This window comes from Equus quagga, chromosome 10 (assembly GCF_021613505.1).
Source record: "Equus quagga isolate Etosha38 chromosome 10, UCLA_HA_Equagga_1.0, whole genome shotgun sequence".
In the NCBI taxonomy this organism is placed as follows: domain Eukaryota; kingdom Metazoa; phylum Chordata; class Mammalia; order Perissodactyla; family Equidae; genus Equus; species Equus quagga.
This window is the reverse complement of record NC_060276.1, coordinates 79,440,865-79,459,470: the sequence shown is the minus strand read 5'-3', so window position 1 is coordinate 79,459,470 and position 18,606 is coordinate 79,440,865. Positions and strand designations below refer to the sequence as shown.

Here is an 18,606-nt window from a genome sequence, read left to right as displayed (position 1 = left end):
CAACTACAGTATACAACTATAGTACCGGGGGGCTTTGGGGAGAAGAAAAAAAAAGATTGGCAACAGATGTTAGTGCAGGTGCCAATCTTTAAAGATATTAATCTTTAACATTTTAGCATTGACATTTTAGCAGCCTGTTTTATGTTGTTGAGCAGGAGTGTATTCTTTGGATCAAATCAAATGAAAAGCACAGTTATAAACTATTTAGGAAATAATTAAATTACATAACAAAGCTCAGATTTACGACTTTTTCTTTATTAAATGAAATAAAATTAATGGTAAATGTTCAATTCAGAGAATTAAATCTTACATATTTATTCAAGTAAAGAAATAAGAGGGAAATAACAAGCCCCCCAACCACTTAAAAAAATAAGAAAGCTGTCATTGAATCTACAAAACTTTCTTTGATTTAGAAAACAAAGTTGCCTGTCACTCCTGTCTTTCACTTTACAAAAAACAATGAGAAGGGGAGTTTGGAGATGAATTGTAAATATTGTAAGAGAATACCTTGCGGAACTGTGATGTTAAATATAGAAATTTGAATAAAGTAGGCAACTCTGTGAGAATAACAAGGAAAGAAAAATAGTATCCTTTATCCTTCTTAAACATAGTTGAAAATTGATTTTGAGTATGATTCCAAGGGCATCCTAAAGAGCAACTTCATTTTACTTTGGTTGCAGAGTGAAATTCGTTCCATCTCTGTAAACCAGTGGGGCTCTCAGTTGGGTCTAAGTGTTCTGAGCAAGCTGAGCCAGTTATACTGTTCGCTGGTGTGGGAAAGCACTGTCCTCCTCTCCCTCTGTACCCCAAACAGGTAAGGGAATGGTCATCTCTTTTATTATCGCTGTTTTTCGTTACAGAAATTAAGCTCCTTGAGCCAGGAGGATTGCTTTGGTCAAGGATAGAAGGGTCTGTTAAAGAGTTCAGAGGCTTCCTTGTCTGTCTGTTCAAGCTGCTATAACAAAATATCACAGACTGGATCCTTATAAACAGCAGAAATTTATTGGTCACGGTTCTAGAGGCTGGAGGTCTGCGATCATGGTGCCACCATGCTTGGTTGAGGGCCCTCTTCTGGGTTGTTATTGTATCTTCATATGATGGAAGGGACTAGGAATCTCTCTGGAGCCTGTTTTATAAGGCACTACTCCTGTCCCATTCATGAGGGTTCCACCCTTATGACGTAAGCACCTCCCAGAGGCCTTACCTACTAATACCACAGCTTTGGGCATTAGGATGTCAACATGTGAATTTTGAGGGGACACAAACATTCAGTCTATAGCATTGTCCCTCCCACTTACCAGCCTAGGGACTTGGTTACAAATGCGTCATCTTGTGCATCTTTGATCTAATATCCTGATTATGCTGTGTCAGTATGGTAGGTACTTAAATTTTGATCCTGTTGTTAGGCAGATCTAGAAGTGAGTTGGAAACCTTGTTGGATGCTACCTCAGGACTTCAATCATTGACGATGTTTTATTAGGTTAACCTGCTTTAGGAGGGATAATGTCAGCCAAGCAGGTTAGAGAACAAGCACAACATAAGAGGTGAGCTATCTGGGTTTTTTTGCTTACTGTTTCTCTTGTTGCAGCCTACCATCTGGGTGTGAATTTGGCCAGGCGGACATGCAGAAATTGGTTCCAAAGGATGAGAAGGCAGGTACGACCCAGGGCGGAAAAAGATCAGGTAACTCCAAGAAACTAAAATCTTAGTCATTAAATCTTTTATGTTCTGTTTCTGTGTCTTTATAGGTCTACAGTGAAAGTTTAGTTAGCTCTATCATCTGTAGTCCTCAATTATTTTCCTTTCATTGATTTTTAATTAGTAATTTTAAAAATTAAACTTTTTTAGTCATTTTCTCTATAAAAACATATACACAATGGTAAAAATTACATGTTGTAGAAAGAAGAATCACCCATATTTGTACCACAAAATCTGTTTTGTGTCTGCGTAATAATCTTTTTCCCTAGGTGTATATTTTATTAACGTTGTTGTGATTATCTTAGATATAATATTTCATAGATCTATTTTCATTTAACATTAAATACCATGTAAAAGTACTATGAATTAACCATTTCCTGTTAAGTTTCTAATGTATTATTTTGAAAAATGAACATCTTTGTACATAGTTTTATGCAAATAGAAGGTTGGTTTCCTAGAAATTATTGTATCAAAGGGTATGGTGAGACTTTAACTTTTTTTATGCTTATTTTTCAGAAGCTTAACTTTATAGGTTAAAAATGGTGAATGATTCTTTTAAGTGGCTGTGGAACACTTTGGAACTACACTGTCCAATATGGTAGCCACTAGCCATGTGTGACTGTTGAACACTTACCATGTGGCTGTTACAACTAAAAAACTGAATTTGTTTTTCTTCCTCCCTTACTCTCCCTCCCTCCTTCCCCTTCTATCTGTCTGTCTCTCTCTTTTCTCTTGTTAAAGGGAGGGTGTTATGGGTTGAATTGTGTCCCCCCAAAAAATTAGATGTTGAAGTACTAATTTCCCAGCACCTCAGAATGTGATTTTTTTAATTTGGAAATAGAGTTGTTGCACATGTAGTTAAGATGAGGTTATAGGTTGGATGGAGAAAACTGAATTTTTAATTTTTATTTAAATACAACTATTACTCTATTCAGTTGTTAGAAGACTTTTAAGTATGTTTGGAACAACTTGAGTCTGTGAGTCTATATTTTCAACTAAATTGTATGAAATATAAATATAGATCAATTATTTTAATGAAAATTTAATGTCTGAATTGAGATGTCCTGTAAGTATAAATTAGATACTTGGATTTTTAAAAAATATTTAGTAGAAAAATGTAAAATCTCAATAATTTTCATATTTGATTACATGTTGAAGTAATACTTTTGATTATATTGGGTTAAACAGTATATTTATCAAAAATTATATTTGTTTTGAATGTGGCTACTAGAAAATTAAAGTATATATGTGGCTCACATTTTATTTCTATTGGACAGTGCTATTTTAGAGAATAGCTTTTATGTTATATCAAAATAAAAATTTCGAATTGCAATCAGAAATTATACACAATTTTCTGACTCTAATGCAACAAACCTAAAATTGATAAAAGCAACTTTTCTAGAAAGGTTTTTTCCTCCTAGATTCCACATCAGGGAGGAAATAAATTTGATAAACTGTTAAGAAAACAGTGAAGACAGTTTTATGTATAAAAACCTATTAGATATGCTTATAAATTATACTGAGGGGCCAGCCCAGTGGTGCAGTGGTTAAGTTCACATGTTCCGCTTCAGTGGCCTGGGGGTTCCTGGTTCAGATCCCAGGTGTGGACCTACGCACCACTTGTCAAGCCATGCTGTGGCAGGCGTCACACATATAAAGTAGAGGAAGATGGGGATGGGTGTTAGCTCAGAGCTAATCTTCCTCAAAAGATATACATATATATTATACTGAGATTGCTAAAGATAGGGAAAATGCTAAGAAACTAATAAAGAAAGCAGACCATAACTTATGAAACAACAAATAAGGACTTAAATGACAGCCAGTTATTATAGGAGAGGGAACGATAATTAATAAAATATACACAGACCTCTGGCAAAGTTAATTTTGGAGAAAAATGGATCAAATGAAAAATCAAAATCTCAAATTTAGTCAAAATATGCCAAATTTAATTCAAGGAAAGAATGAAATAATTTACTAAGAACTAAGAACAAAATTAGACTCACTGTCAAAGAATTGCCTCGCCTAACAATCTGGATATTTTCTTTTCCAGCAGTTTCACATGTTTAACAAGGATAACTCCATGTCCACATAGTTTTTCCAGAAAATTACAAAGCAAAGTTGGTTGTATTTTATAAAGTTTACCTAAAGCTGATTCTTAGATATAAGAGCGCACACACCCAAAAAAAGACACATTTCACGTTCATATACAAAAATCTTAAATGTTAGGAAATATATTTCTTCAGTGGTAATCTGTAATGTCCAATTTGAGTTTATTAATAAGCTATAAAATTCTAGGGGGACATGTGCCTTGACAGCATGGGGGCACCATGCACATTGTAGCCTATATGAATGGTATCCCCTGGGTGATACAGTGTCTGCAGTCTTCCAAGGTAGCTCTAGATTAAGACTGTTCACATGCTCTCACTGAAAGATAGCAGTATTGGCTACTTAGAAGGACTCCAAGGAGAGGAGCATATCAGTACAGTTTTGAGGAGTTTTTGGTTTTTGTTTTTTCTTTTCAGATATAGGAAGTCTTGGACATTTAAAGAGTAACAGACACCATAGATAGCTCTTTCTTGGAACTCTTCAGAACAAGGAACCAAGTAAGTGCGGGCCCAACATGGTCTTATTGCTCCCCTGTTATGTCTGCAGATGGAGAACAGGATGGAACGGCTGGAAGTATGGATGCTTCTACCCAGGGCTTGTTGGAAGGCATTGGGCTTGATGGTGACACATTGGCTCCCATGGAGACAGACGAACCTACTACTTCAGACTCTAAGGGCAAATCTAAAATCACGCCTGCCATGGCCGCCAGAATCAAGCAAATCAAGCCTTTATTGTCAGGTGAGTGATTCTTTTTCTCCTCCCTTTTCTGGCTTTCACAGCTTCAACCAGTTATCAGACAGATTGAGTTGGTAAGACTGTGTTGCTTCCTTTAAGGAAATTTTAAACTTTGGTGGCTCGTTTTCAGGTGTATTTTACTGAATGTTTGCTTTGTGACAGGCTCTGTACTAACTGCCAGGGATATAGAGATAAGACAGTCACTTTCTGAAAGCCATGTCTACCCCTCCCTGTCTTTAATTCCTTCCCTCCTACTCACTCTTCAACTACTGCAAATGGCTTCTGCTCCTACCATTCCACTAAAATATCTCACCAAGGTACCTACAACCTCTTTATTGCTAAGTTCATTGGATACTTTTCAGACCCCTTCTCACTTGTCTAAAGCATGATAGTTGACCCACCACCTTCTCGAAATAGTCTTTTCCTGGCTTTTGTGGTATTAAGCTCTCTTACTTTCCTGTTACCTGTCTGGCTACTCCACCCAGTCGCCTCTTCCTTTCTCCTTTAAACATAGATGGCAAGTGACATGGTTGATTTATGTTTTAATAAAGTCACTTTGGCAGTTCTCTGGAGACTACATTAAAAAGATATAAGATCACATTAAAGATGTGTGCTGATCTGTCTTTGTCATCTTGCGCCCCTTAATATAATGTCAGTATTGTGGAAAACTTTTTTTATGTTCCTCAGGATTTGCCACTTTCTGACACCTTAATGTAAAAGAAAGTGAAGGCATAACTCCTGTGAATCTGGAGTTCTGCCTAAAAGCAAGCAGAAAATAGCCTTTGGTGTTTCCATTTGTTACCTTAAACCTCCTGGAATTTTATATTCTGTTCTAATTTAATTCTATTCCTTTTGTTTTCTAATTTGTTTAATTCTACTCCTTTTAACTGAAAGTCTATCACCGCTAACCCCAAATTGAATGAAAATTAACCATCCAAGAAGATGCTCATATTTACCTCCTCTTTCTTTGTTAGACCTCTTGGACTACTATGACCATGGACCATTCTGGGGTTTCCGTGTGGACCCATCCTGTGCTTTTGATGTATACTTCTCTGTGGTTACTGGCTTTTTGTTTTCCTCTCTTATCCTTGCCAACTACCTTTTAGCCACTTTGTTGTCTGTTCACCTGAAAGTTAGGGCGAAAAGGTGCAAACTTAACGTTTGGATGCATTAGGTTTTTAGAGTCTGGGCATATCCAGCCTCCAGCCAGGCAGTACAAGTGTCGATAGTCTATTCCCTAATCAAGATTAGGAAATCCTGGGGCCAGCTCGACGGCATAGTGGTTAAATTTGCACGCTCTGCTTTGGTGGCCTGGGGTTCACAGGTTCGGATCCTGGGCACAGATGTAGCACCACTCATCAAGCCACACTTTGGCAGCATCCCACATAAAATAGAGGAAGATTGGCACAGATGTTAGGTCAGCGACAATCTTCCTCAAAAAAAGAAAAAAATTAGGAAATCCTAATTCGGATGGATTAGAAAGAAGAAAGGCCTGTTCCTTTCTTCTTGTGCTCTATACATCAGAACTTACTAAGTTTAGGGTGTGATATATGATGCCAGCTCAAGTAGAGCCTGTTTTTCACAGTGGGTTCATATGTGCATGTACATAATTGAGGTGTACTTTGATTCAGACCTAGCTTTTCTTATCTCTGGATCGTAATGAAATAATGTTTATTTCAGAAATGCTGTGGCAGTATTTTCATTTATGCTTTTTAAGAGTAATAATTATTCATTGGAGAAATAGGAGAGTACAAAGAAATGTTTTAAGGAAAGCGAGGAAACACCCAAATATGATGTGTTTAGACGTATTTTCTTTCCCTTTTTCTATACATTTCCTTTTACTCATTTATATTTGGATTCTGCTTTTTTGGATTTTGGGTTCTGGTTCAATAATATGTACCAAAAAGCATCCTACAAAGATGAAAATTTGAAATACTTAAAATCTACCTAACACCTTAAGAAAGGCACTTATAAAATTTTATGCTTTTCCTAGCAATCTTTTTCCTTTGGGGACCATATAATTTAATGTTGTAATGAGACAATGTATAGTGTATATGATGTTCTTTTCTGGTCTAAGTTGTTAACATTTTTGCCCTTTTTAAAATTTATTTATTTATTTATTTATTTATTTATTTATTTATTTTGGTGAGGAAGAGTGCCCCTGAGCTAACATCTGTTGCCAGTCTTCCTCTTTTTTTCTACTTGAGGAAGATTGTCACTGAGCTAACATCTGTGCCAAACTTGCTCTGTTTTATGTGTGGGACGCCACCACAGCATGGCTTGATGAATGGTGTGTGGGTCCACACCTGGGATCTGAACCTGCAAACCCCAGGCCAGCAAAGTGGAGTGCGTGAACTCAACCACTATGCCACCAGGCCGGCCCTCATTTTTGCTATTTTTAAAGTTCTCTGTAAGCATTTTAAGTGACTCCATAATCCAATAGATGTGTCATTTACTTAACTAGTTCGTGTTGCCATATTGCTTTCTACAGAGGTAGTTTCAATTTATACCTCCTCTAACAATGTGAGTGCTTATCTTGTTTTTCACATTTGTTATATATTGAATGCCAATGTACTTCTCTGTCTCCCTTCAAAAGAAGCATTTATTCCCTGTGGAACTTCCTTTTTGGATTATCATATGTAGAGACATGTTTAAGTGTTTCCTAGGTGTCGTGTGGGAGGAATTGGTCAGTCACAAAAATGTATTAACAGTAATGTGTCTGTTATAATGAAACCATTCTGAGAATACTTTACAGCCTTATTCTGACTTGTGGGTTCCAGCTTCCTCCAGATTAGGCCGAGCACTTGCTGAGCTATTTGGACTCCTTGTTAAACTTTGTGTGGGGTCTCCTGTCCGCCAAAGGAGGAGCCATCATGCTGCCAGCACCACCACAGCACCAACACCTGCTGCTCGATCAACAGCCTCAGCCCTCACTAAGCTTCTCACAAAGGGCTTATCTTGGCAGCCTCCACCGTATACACCTACTCCCCGCTTCAGGTGAGGTTCTGCTTGAGATGCAGAATGAAATTGATCCCTTCTCTACTTGAATGGAGAGTGAGCCGCTGAATTAGAGGACTTGGAGGTCCCTTGTTTACTCTAGATTTGTACCTCAAATACAGTTTAAAGTACTTATTTTGGTTCTACCTAGTCTAGAATATAGAGATTTTAAAAGCATTTATAATCAAACTGCATTTCAATAACCTTGTAATTCTTAGTAGATGGGAATTGCCACCGTTTTTTGCCTTAGAAATTTTAATAACCAGACTAGTCACCCCACCTGCATTACAGTCAGTCAGTCAGTCATTTCAGTGCAATGTTAAATTTTACTCTTGCCTTTTACTTGAATTTTCCATTGCTTCTGTATCTGTCTTAAGAAGGTTAAATTTTTTCCTTTTCCCTTTCAGGCTGACATTCTTCATCTGTTCAGTTGGTTTTACATCCCCAATGCTGTTTGATGAGAGGAAGTATCCCTACCACCTCATGCTACAGAAATTTCTCTGCTCTGGAGGCCACAATGCTCTTTTTGAGTAAGGATCAAGTTGCTTCCCAGAGAAGCATTTCTTGGAGTTTAGTCTTTTCTGTGTGCCTTAGCAGCTCACAACTTTCTAAGGCACCTATCCTGTGACAGTGGGATACATAGAGACAGCCACTGGTTGTGCTCTTTCATGTTTTGGAAACTAGTTCTATTTGTCTCCATCTTCCTTGGAGGGTGGGATTCAGCCTAGAGGTGTTTGTAAGGGTTTCTGCTTTTCCTTATTTGGTTTCCAGCACTTCGTGCATATTTTTCTAATAGACTTGTCCTTTTCTGTTGTTTCTCTGAATATGATAATTTTTTCTACTTCTCTTGGTCAGAAGATTCTAAGCTGAGTTTCATTTTGGTTGTTTTGTTTGTTTTGGCTTTAAAAGGTAAAGCTAGAAACTATGGTAATCATTTTGCAATATATTTGTGTATCACATCATCATGTTGTATACCTTAAACTTATATGTAGGTCAGTAATATCTCAATAAAGCTGGAATGAAAACTCAAAAAAAGGTAAAGCTAATAACTGTTGGACAGATTGGAAGCCAGTAGCTCCAAGAGGAAGAACATGTAGTCCCAGAGTAGAGACTGGAAACCCCCCATCTAAAATACTAATATTCTGTCTCTGTACTTTCTCTTATTTGAATTTAGAACTTTCAATTGGGCTCTGTCCATGGGAGGCAAAGTTCCTGTTGCTGAGGGATTAGAACATTCAGAATTACCTGATGGTACAGGAGAATTCCTAGATGCCTGGCTAATGCTGGTAGAAAAGATGGTGAATCCCACTACAGTGCTTGAATCTCCACATTCACTGCCTGCCAAATTGCCTGGAGGTGTCCAGAACTTTCCACAATTCAGTGCCCTCCGCTTCCTTGTGGTGACTCAGAAAGTGAGTATTAAGCATTCTAAAACCAAGAGGAATTTCTTATGCTGACTAGGTAGCTCCCACTCTGTTTTGTCCTCCTTGATAAAATAACTTGATTGTTGGAGAACCTTGGATCCTGCTGCCTGATAGGGCTGCCTTACAGAAGGGGATAAGAAGCCATTTGAGAATTTTCTGTGGTATAAACATTTGAACTGTAAACTTCAGATTGGTACTTCCAGGTTGGGTTAAATGTCCCTTCTCTGTGCTTCCTTAGGCCCCCTCAATCCTGACCTAGAGTTTTGTTGTTCGCACTGATTAATTGTGGAAAGACCATCCCCATAGGTCTTTGACTTATTCTTTCTGGGGTTTTGAATTGAGACAAAAAGATCTTCACACAGTGGCTTTTCAAATGACTTATAGGCAGCCTTTACTTGCATCAAGAACCTCTGGAACCGGAAACCGTTGAAGGTGTATGGTGGCCGGATGGCTGAGTCCATGCTGGCCATCCTGTGCCACATTCTTCGAGGAGAACCTGTGATTCGAGAGAGGCTGAGCAAAGAGAAGGAGGGGTCTCGAGGAGAAGAGGATACAGGGCAAGAGGAAGGTGGCTCCCGCCGGGAACCTCAAGTCAACCAGCAACAACTGCAACAGGTAGGGTACTGGCCTCACACTCCAGGGCCCAGACTTTGCACCTGTGGCAGTGCAGTGCTTGTAGGTTTTCTAAGTTTACATGCCATTAGGTGCCTGGTCCTGTTAACCAGGAGATAGGTTTAAATTTGCTCACTCTCTTAGCTTTTATTTTTTTTCTCCTGAGAAAGCTGGAGTGTAGTCCCACTGCTCCTAACAGTTTATAGAAGATTTGTGTCCTCCCAAGCATGCTGTTTAGTATTGGAACTTTTAAATAATATTCTCAGTAGGCTATGGCTGCCATATTCTTGGAAGGCAAACCATCTTCGGCTACTTTCTGATTAATCTGCAAAGAGAAGAGCTATAATAACCCAAATTTGTTCTCCCACAAGAGCTTTCTGAAACCTTAACTCACCTACAAAACTTTCTTTTCAGGCTTGGTTCTGTTGCCAGTTTGTTTTCCAGAAAAGTGGGACCGATTTTTGCTTCTGTATTTGAATCTCAATCTTTTAATTAGAATAATCCTATTAATGATAATAACCATCTAGCTCCATTTTTTAGAGGATGGGATTGGGAATCACCTTGGCTCCCTGCCCCAATGTGTAGTTCTGATGTTTGAATGTTATGGAAGCACCAAACAGAAAGGATCATTCCTGTTACATAACTGCCTTAGCTTATAAATGTTCTCAGTTCATATAAAGCTAGAAAAACTTGTTTCCATCTTGAAATGTTTCTTTCTTGTTAAAATGCATTTAGATTTCTCTTTTACTGTGGTTTTGAGATCCTGCTTTCTTTTTGAAGCTCATGGACATGGGCTTCACAAGGGAACATGCCATGGAGGCCCTGTTGAACACCAGCACCATGGAGCAGGCCACAGAGTACCTTCTAACCCACCCTCCCCCGATCATGGGAGGAGTTGTTCGGGTGAGTTGGCTCAGGGGCTCTAATCTTCCAGGGCATTGGTTTGGCTGCTGATGTGCTTTTCTTCTCATGTTTCCATCACTGGTCTTCCCTTCTATAAATTGCTTCTCATTTTCAGACTTCTCCATGCCAATATTTTCTTCTCATGATAACTCTCATAGCTCTAGAATATAATGAGCCAAAAGGTTCCTACCTCCCGCCATGCAAATTACTAGACTTTGTTTGCAGAAGAACTCTTAAATTATCCACGAGCGGAAAGCAATAGAAGAGGCTCTCTTTTCTGAGATGCAAACTAGGTGATCACATTGACACCTCCTTCCTATACTTAATTTTGTTATGATTTTTCCCCCTTTGTTCTTGTAGTGACCGGGCAATCCTAATTGGGTTTGACTCTAGCGAACAGCATTCGGAGCCCCTTCTCTTTTTTAAAGCTTGAACACAGGATGTCTGATTTCTTATGAGTTTGGGATGTAGTTGCTGGATTTTCTCTTGTTGTTCTGTAGGATCTGAGTATGTCTGAAGAGGACCAGATGATGAGAGCAATTGCCATGTCTCTGGGACAGGACATCCCAATGGATCAAAGGGCAGAATCACCTGAGGTAACTAGGAAATGGGACATCCAGAAGGGTCTGGCACATTAATTTTAGTATTTCTATGAACATTCTGCTACTACTGCAAAGTAATTGGTGGAATTAAAGTCTAAAGGAAGATGTGGGAGGACTGATTCATCCCAACCTTGCCATCACTGAACTACATTGTATTGACTTGAAGCTTCAAAGTGAAGCAGATGAAGCGTTCATCTTCATTGTCAAATAAGAGACTCAGAACATACCTGGCAGTGCCCATTCGGCCAAACTTGGCTGTCTATTCCTAGGTAACAATTGCTTCAGTTTACTGGCAGAGAATGCAGGACACTGTCTCCAAATGATTTTGTGGGAGGTGGTGTAGGAGGCTGCAGATAAATTGGCAGTAACGCCTTGGGGGTTGGAGGTGTCCTCCTCTGCTTTCCCTATCTTGCTTAGCCTGTGTGGCTGCCCTCATACTCATCACCACACTCTAATGAATGTGTTGCCTGCTTGAGGAGAAGGTAAAGGTTATCCATATGGTAGGGTAAATACGTTCTTAGAGTCTTCCTCATCTTTCCTCCTTCAGCTATCCCATATGCTATCACTCTTCCTTCCCTGCCTCCAGGAAGTTGCTTGTCGGAAGGAGGAGGAGGAACGGAAAGCTCGGGAAAAGCAGGAAGAGGAAGAGGCTAAATGTCTAGAGAAATTCCAGGATGCTGATCCACTGGAGCAGGATGAGCTCCACACTTTCACAGATACCATGTTGCCGGGTTGCTTCCACCTTCTTGATGAGCTGCCGGACACAGTCTACCGGGTGTGTGATCTGATCATGACAGCAATCAAACGTAATGGAGCAGACTATCGAGACATGATTCTGAAGCAAGTAGTCAATCAGGTAAGCTTTCCAGGGGCCAGAAGAGGGGTGTATGTAAAGTGTTTTTTCTGCCATCTATCAAAACCTGATTTCTTAAAAAAAAAAAAAAAAAAAAAAAGATTATTGTTGCATTTTACTATATATGGTTGTATTCTGTCTTTGAGTTCTTCAGATCTGGTCATCTACCTCTTTCTTGAGTGTTCCTTGCAAAAAGTGAATTAACTGCTTCACAAAAAATATCTTTGAAAGGAGAAACAAAGCTTTCGTTTTCCAGCCATCTCTTCTTAGATTCATTTAAAATGTCCAAAGTGTGTCTTACTCTTGAGCCAAGTTAGGCCCCCTGGACTAACAGTGAATAAATGTTTTTCCCTCTACTATGTAACAATCACTTTGACAGATGAGTCCCCATCTTGATGAATAGTTGTAATCTGGTGTTTGTCTCTTTTTAAGTATGCTAATTATAGAAGTAGGATGAGAAATAAATTACCCTAAATCCTCACACAAAGAGATTGTATTTCCTTTACTGTTTTTTTTTTTTTTTTTTACTATTTATGTATTTAAATTATTGCAATCTTTTTTTTTTCTTGAGGAAGATTAGCCCTGAGCTAACTATCGCCAGTCCTCCTCTTTTTGCTGAGTTAGCCTGGCCCTGAGCTAACATCCATGCCCATCTTCCTCTACTTTATATGTGGGACGCCTACCACAGCATGGCCTGCCAAGCAGTGCCGTGTCCACACCCGGGATCCGAACCAATGAACCCCAGGCCGCCAAGAAGCAGAACATGCGCACTTAACTGCTGCGCCACCGGGCCAGCCCCTGCAGTCTTGTTTATATGTTTTTCAAAGTTGAGAAGAAGCAGAGGAAGAAATCAAAAAGCAATGTATATATACATAACTTTAGTGTATGGAAACATCACAGAAGTAGAAGGCAAACTGGATAAACCATATTTTCACAAGATATGACCAAGGTTTAGTTACCTTTAATCTATATTTAATTTATAAAAATGATTTTAAGGAAACTAAAACCTTACTAGATAAGACCAATTATATCAAATTCATTATTAGAAATTTAACAGGCAAACTAAAGCAAGACCCATGTTTTTAACATTCTAGATCTTTGTTTTTGTTTTTAATGATAGTTCTAGGGCAGATGTAGTGAAAGATTGGTAGAACTTTTGTAGAGCTGACTATATGCACCAGAAATTTCTTTGAATATTCATTTCCTTTAATTTACAATCTAGGCTTCTTGTAATTTAGCCTAAGAAAATGATCTGGAGATGCTCCTTTAGTATCATACCTATTTTGATAAAGACACTAAATTGCTATAATAAATATGTTGCAATTTACCCACCCTCCTTCAGAAATGTGTTGAGGGGTAAAGGGAGTATTTTACAAGGTTGAGAATGTTTTGACAAACCTCATCATACTCCATCTATAGTTACCTGACTTGGCCACTTCCTTGTTCTTCTAGGTATGGGAAGCTGCTGATGTATTGATCAAAGCCGCTCTTCCCCTCACAACAAGTGACACAAAAACTGTGTCAGAGTGGATCAGTCAAATGGCTACCCTGCCCCAGGCCTCCAATTTGGCCACTAGAATCTTGCTTTTAACTCTGCTTTTTGAGGTAAGATTTAGATTTCTTTTGGTCCCTGTGATTCATTCATCAAAGAAGTATCGAACACCTACCATTTGAGATGTTGAAGAACGTAGAAATGTAAGGCATGATCTCTGCATTTCATGAGCCCACAGTTTCTGATAGGCTATATGCACATAATTAAGTACAAAATACGGTGTTCTTCGCCACATGAATGGTATAAACAAATTTATCTCAGTTTAGGGAGAGCATATGCATCACTTCTGGATAATGAGAGAAGGGTTTCTCAGAGCAAATGTTAATTGAATTGAGTTTTAGAGGATTAGGTGGTAGTTAAAAGAAGGTATTTAGAATGACTGTCATAGTTCAGTTGTGGAATACGTTTGATCTCTGAGGAAACCTAACTGACAGCCAAAGAGTAGGGTAGGGTGTGAAAATTGGGTAATTAGGCATCAGATCGAATCTGACTTCTTTCATACCTGGTCAGTCAGCAGGTTATTTGAGGCAAAGAGTGGTTTGACCTGAACTTAATGGAGTAAACCATTTATAGCAACTTGGGAGATAAGTCCAATATACATCTCAAACTGTATGTCTATAGTCTTGGGGCATTCCTTCATGATTGAAGTGGTGATTCTTATTATAGCACTTGTAAATAATTACTTGTGGGAAAGGCTACAAAGTGCTAAGTGCTGGGGGTCCCCAATAATATTAAAAAGAGAGAAAAATCACAAGTAACAGTCGTGTATTTTCTTCTAGCCCTTTTACTATGTGTTTAAAATAGTTGAAAAAGTTTAGTAACTTTTGTATTCTTTTCTCTCAGTATTATGTTATGGATATTTTTCCACGTCATGTATATATTACTCTATCTTTTGGATATCCCCTAGTTTATTTAAGTAATTGCCTATTGTTTGACATTTAAATTACTTCCATTGATTTTTTGTTGTAAGTAAAACTTTAGTGTAGCCCCTGTAAGGAAAACCATTAACTGTGTTGCTGTGTTTCGTTATTCCATCTTCCTTGAACAATTATAGGTTCTCTGTAAATCAGAAGCTTTTCAACTTCAACATAGTTATGAGTGTATAGCCTAAATGACAGTCCTTAATGCTATTAATGATACTAAGAACAATTTTCATATTAAGCACATACAAATGTGCCAGGCACTGTGGTGATCAGTTTATATATATAGCTTCATTTAATCATCACAATTGCCCTGGAGGTAGAAATTGCTGTTCCCTTTGACCCATGAAGAAACCAAGGCCTAGAGAATTTAAGTAACTCATGTCAGATCACACAGCTGGTAAGTGGTGGAGGTGAAACTTGAATTCAACCAGTTCTGTTAGCTTTCACCCAGATGTTCTGTATACTATGCTAATCCTTGATACTGAGTAGAAGTTGGTATTTGTTTTATTTTTTTCCTTTGATTAATCAATTAGGAGTTGAAGCTTCCTTGTGCTTGGGTGGTTGAATCTAGTGGCATCCTTAATGTCCTAATCAAACTCTTGGAAGTGGTTCAGCCCTGCCTACAGGCCGCCAAGGAGCAAAAGGAGGTCCAGACCCCAAAGTGAGTGGCCCTGTATCTTTCCTGGTTTCACTTCTGTCCCCTGGGACTTGAGCCCTCAAGCTTAGGGCCTAAATCAGGCATTTTTCTGGGGCATGTATGGGGCAAATCTTGGGTATTTTTGTGGTTTGAAAATTGTGATGTGCCTGATGAAATCAAGATAAGTTTTCCCATGTTGTGCAGGTTTCTGGCTTGCCCAGAGTCATCATTTCTCCTTTTTTAGGTGGATCACCCCAGTGTTGCTCCTGATTGATTTCTATGAGAAGACAGCCATCTCTTCAAAAAGGAGAGCCCAGATGACTAAGGTACATAATGTAGTGTATATGGTTGGCAGACTGCTTTTCTTCTTGAGGCAGGAATCGACCAGAATAAAAGAGGGGAGAGTGATAGAGAATGTAAAGGTCTCTGATCAAGGCAAAAAATCTCTTGAGGGATCTTGGTAGCTGGATTTCTTTTCTGGATGGAGAGTTCGAATTATTTTTTTATGGAGTTGCTTGCTAAGGGGCCCAAGAACTTACCCTGGAAGTAAATGTTATAGGAGTGTGCTATTTCCAGAAAAGGAGTGGCTCTTCTGTTATGTGAAGGACTTAGTGTGCAGCAATTCCTCCAAAAGCAAGTGCTTCTTACATGAAAATTATATATGCCACATCATCTCAGTACCTTCTCAGAAACAAGTTTTGTTCCAGTACATCTACCTTTTATTCCAGTACCCCTTTTGTGGAAAATGCTTGGAAACAAAAAGAAAGCAGAGGATTGCAGAACAAGGGTGTAGAAGGTTTTGTATCTATGGAGAGGCTGAGGAATGTGAGGGTTAGTGTATACGAAAACTTCTCTCTTAGTTCTCGAAATATATTAAATGTCCAGTATATTTCTTTTTCCTGGATTAGCTTTAGCAATGAACACTGATGAAGTTACTGTTTCTTATAACAACCATCCTTGGAAATACAAAGAAACTTTGTGCTTTTATATTTAGTACCTACAGTCCAACAACAACAACTGGCGCTGGTTTGATGACCGCTCTGGGCGTTGGTGTAGTTACAGTGCCAGCAACAATAGCACTATTGATTCTGCCTGGAAATCTGGAGAGACAAGTGTGCGTTTTACTGCAGGCCGAAGAAGATACACTGTCCAGTTCACTACAATGGTGCAGGTACATGCTCACTCAATGCTATAAACTTTATTGAAATGAGAGGAAGGCGCTGGGGTTGCCTCTTGGTTTGCTTCTTTCTGAACCAGCAGTCCTGACATGTGTTATAAGGAGTGGTATTACCACTACTTAACTGGGTATAGTTTTCAGAGAACTGAGTCTTTCTAAAGTCGTTAGTTAGACCGTGAGTCTGTGGCAGTTTGATACTATCTCACCCAAATTTTAAGTGTTCAGTCAGGGATTAGAGTGTTTAGGGATGGTGTCAGTTCTGCTGGAAAGTTTACAGTTTGTTAGAGGGCCTTGTGTGTGCCACTTTCTTTCTGGGGACCTGTAGGCTTTCTCTTTGATAAATGGTAAGAAGGATGGATAAATTGCCAGGGTTCCTTCCTGTTGCAGCATTTTGCGTGGGAGTTCCACACCCCCTTATAGTTTCTTTTTTGGTAGAGATGTTTTTGTCTACTTGAATTCTTAGGTTAATGAGGAAACAGGGAACCGGCGCCCTGTGATGCTGACTCTCCTGAGGGTACCACGGCTGAATAAAAACTCCAAAAACAGCAATGGACAAGAACTAGAGAAAACGCTGGAAGAAAGCAAAGAAATGGATATCAAACGTAAAGAAAATAAAGCCAACGGTATGGACTTTTAGTTTTGAATCTTTCTAGGAGTGTTTTACATAAAGCTAATGTGCCTTTGTGGCTTAAGTTGTGGCCAGTTTCATTGAGTGATTTTTTTATCCATCAGATTGCTTGGTGACTTAAAAGATACACAGTCCCCCTTTTTATATGGCTTTTCATCTGGTCTTAGAATTGGTGATTGGTCTATTTCTCTTAATAGGACCCAAGTGCTTGACTAGTTATTTAGGAGGGAGAGGTGTGGGAGGAAATGTCAAGTTAAACTGTCTGAACTCTTACTTTTCTATTTGTAGATACCCCCTTGGCCCTAGAGAGTACAAATATTGAAAAGGAAACGAGCCTGGAAGAAACAAAAATTGGGGAGATCTTGATCCAGGGCCTGACAGAGGATATGGTGACTGTTTTAATCCGGGCCTGCGTGAGCATGCTAGGAGTCCCTGTGGACCCAGACACTTTGCATGCCACCCTTCGCCTCTGCCTGAGGCTCACCCGAGACCACAAATATGCCATGATGTTTGCCGAGCTGAAGAGTACCCGCATGATCTTGAATTTGACCCAAAGTTCAGGCTTCAATGGGTTTACTCCCCTGGTCACCCTTCTCTTAAGACACATCATTGAGGACCCCTGCACCCTCCGTCATACCATGGAAAAGGTGAGTCCTTTTGGTGTCAGATGCTGTGTAGTTTTACGTCATACCTTTGTTATCCTTGGTCTCAGAGCAGATAGGCTTCTGGTTCTTCATAGGGTATATAGCTAGGCATATAGACTGTATGCTCTGCCCAGCAAAATTTCCCAACTGTCTGCTCAGGTGCTTGCTTAGGTATGATAGATAGATTAACTCATTGAATGACATTAAAAAAGAACTAGAAAAATACATTTTCTGCCCTTAAATTTACTATAGTGATAGCTCTTATCTAGAAACTCCTCTCTGGCAATACAGGTTTCTTGAACCAAAAATTGTTAATAAAGAACTGGGATACTTTCCGCCAAGTTCATGTCTTAAAGATCATTCCCTTGTAGGAGTGCTTCTCGTGTTCACCCAAGAGTTTGTTTTCTAAACATTGTGTTTTGGGGTTGTAAAAGTAGTACAGTTTTTGGAATGTTTATGATATGCCAGACACTGTGATAAGCTCTTAACGAAAAAACCATTGTGCAGATCAGAAAACTGAGGCTTACATGTTTATTTTAGGAAACATAAAGCAGTGGAAGAAATGACAGAGTAATTAGAAAAAGTAAAAACATTTATGACATCAATGAGGGGTGAGGGGCAAACATCTTACCTAGTAAGACTTTTTTCTCCTCAGTATTTTTACGCATTCTCATTCTTCCTGCTAATTCCTTGTCAACAGTCATCATGTGAATGTTACTGGACTTCACTTTCATTTTCCTTTCTTGAGACAGTTTCCCACATTTATAAGTGTTATTAGAATATACTTTTTTGTGCATAGCTTTGTCATGTTTAATATTGTTTTTCTTAGCGATTCCTAGAAATTGGATCAAAAGGTATAAATATTTTTTAACTTGCTTGCCAGAAAGGTGGTACCACTTTATACTTCTGTGCATGTATGAGTATATATCTCACATTGTTCAGGCAGTTGTCCTTGACCCAGCCTGTTTGATTTCACCTGACATGAGCAAAATCAAAAGGAGGAGAGCTGTTAAAAGGCAGCATGTACGTTGATCCAAAGTCAGGACACAGCCCAACAGGGAAAAAAACAACTCTATACAGACAGGATTCTGACTTTAAAAACAAAATACTTAAAA

At 38.9% G+C, this 18,606-nt stretch overlaps 1 protein-coding gene across 10 annotated transcripts in view; it reads left to right on the top strand.

The window, feature by feature from the left end:
• Window positions 1-18,606, top strand: part of HUWE1 (HECT, UBA and WWE domain containing E3 ubiquitin protein ligase 1) — a 145,983-nt gene that overhangs the window by 86,144 nt on the left and 41,233 nt on the right. For 9 of the 10 annotated variants that reach the window (XM_046673123.1, XM_046673122.1, XM_046673129.1 and 6 more), the window contains exons 27-42: window positions 681-814; window positions 1,589-1,683; window positions 4,351-4,542; window positions 7,320-7,536; window positions 7,944-8,066; window positions 8,711-8,948; window positions 9,345-9,575; window positions 10,353-10,475; window positions 10,976-11,071; window positions 11,664-11,933; window positions 13,383-13,535; window positions 14,939-15,066; window positions 15,287-15,368; window positions 16,037-16,213; window positions 16,683-16,842; window positions 17,136-17,494. In XM_046673123.1, the coding sequence (XP_046529079.1) occupies window positions 681-814; window positions 1,589-1,683; window positions 4,351-4,542; window positions 7,320-7,536; window positions 7,944-8,066; window positions 8,711-8,948; window positions 9,345-9,575; window positions 10,353-10,475; window positions 10,976-11,071; window positions 11,664-11,933; window positions 13,383-13,535; window positions 14,939-15,066; window positions 15,287-15,368; window positions 16,037-16,213; window positions 16,683-16,842; window positions 17,136-17,494 (2,778 nt within the window). The remainder of the gene's footprint in view (window positions 1-680; window positions 815-1,588; window positions 1,684-4,350; window positions 4,543-7,319; window positions 7,537-7,943; window positions 8,067-8,710; window positions 8,949-9,344; window positions 9,576-10,352; window positions 10,476-10,975; window positions 11,072-11,663; window positions 11,934-13,382; window positions 13,536-14,938; window positions 15,067-15,286; window positions 15,369-16,036; window positions 16,214-16,682; window positions 16,843-17,135; window positions 17,495-18,606) is intronic. The other variant, XM_046673126.1, reaches the window with a different exon arrangement.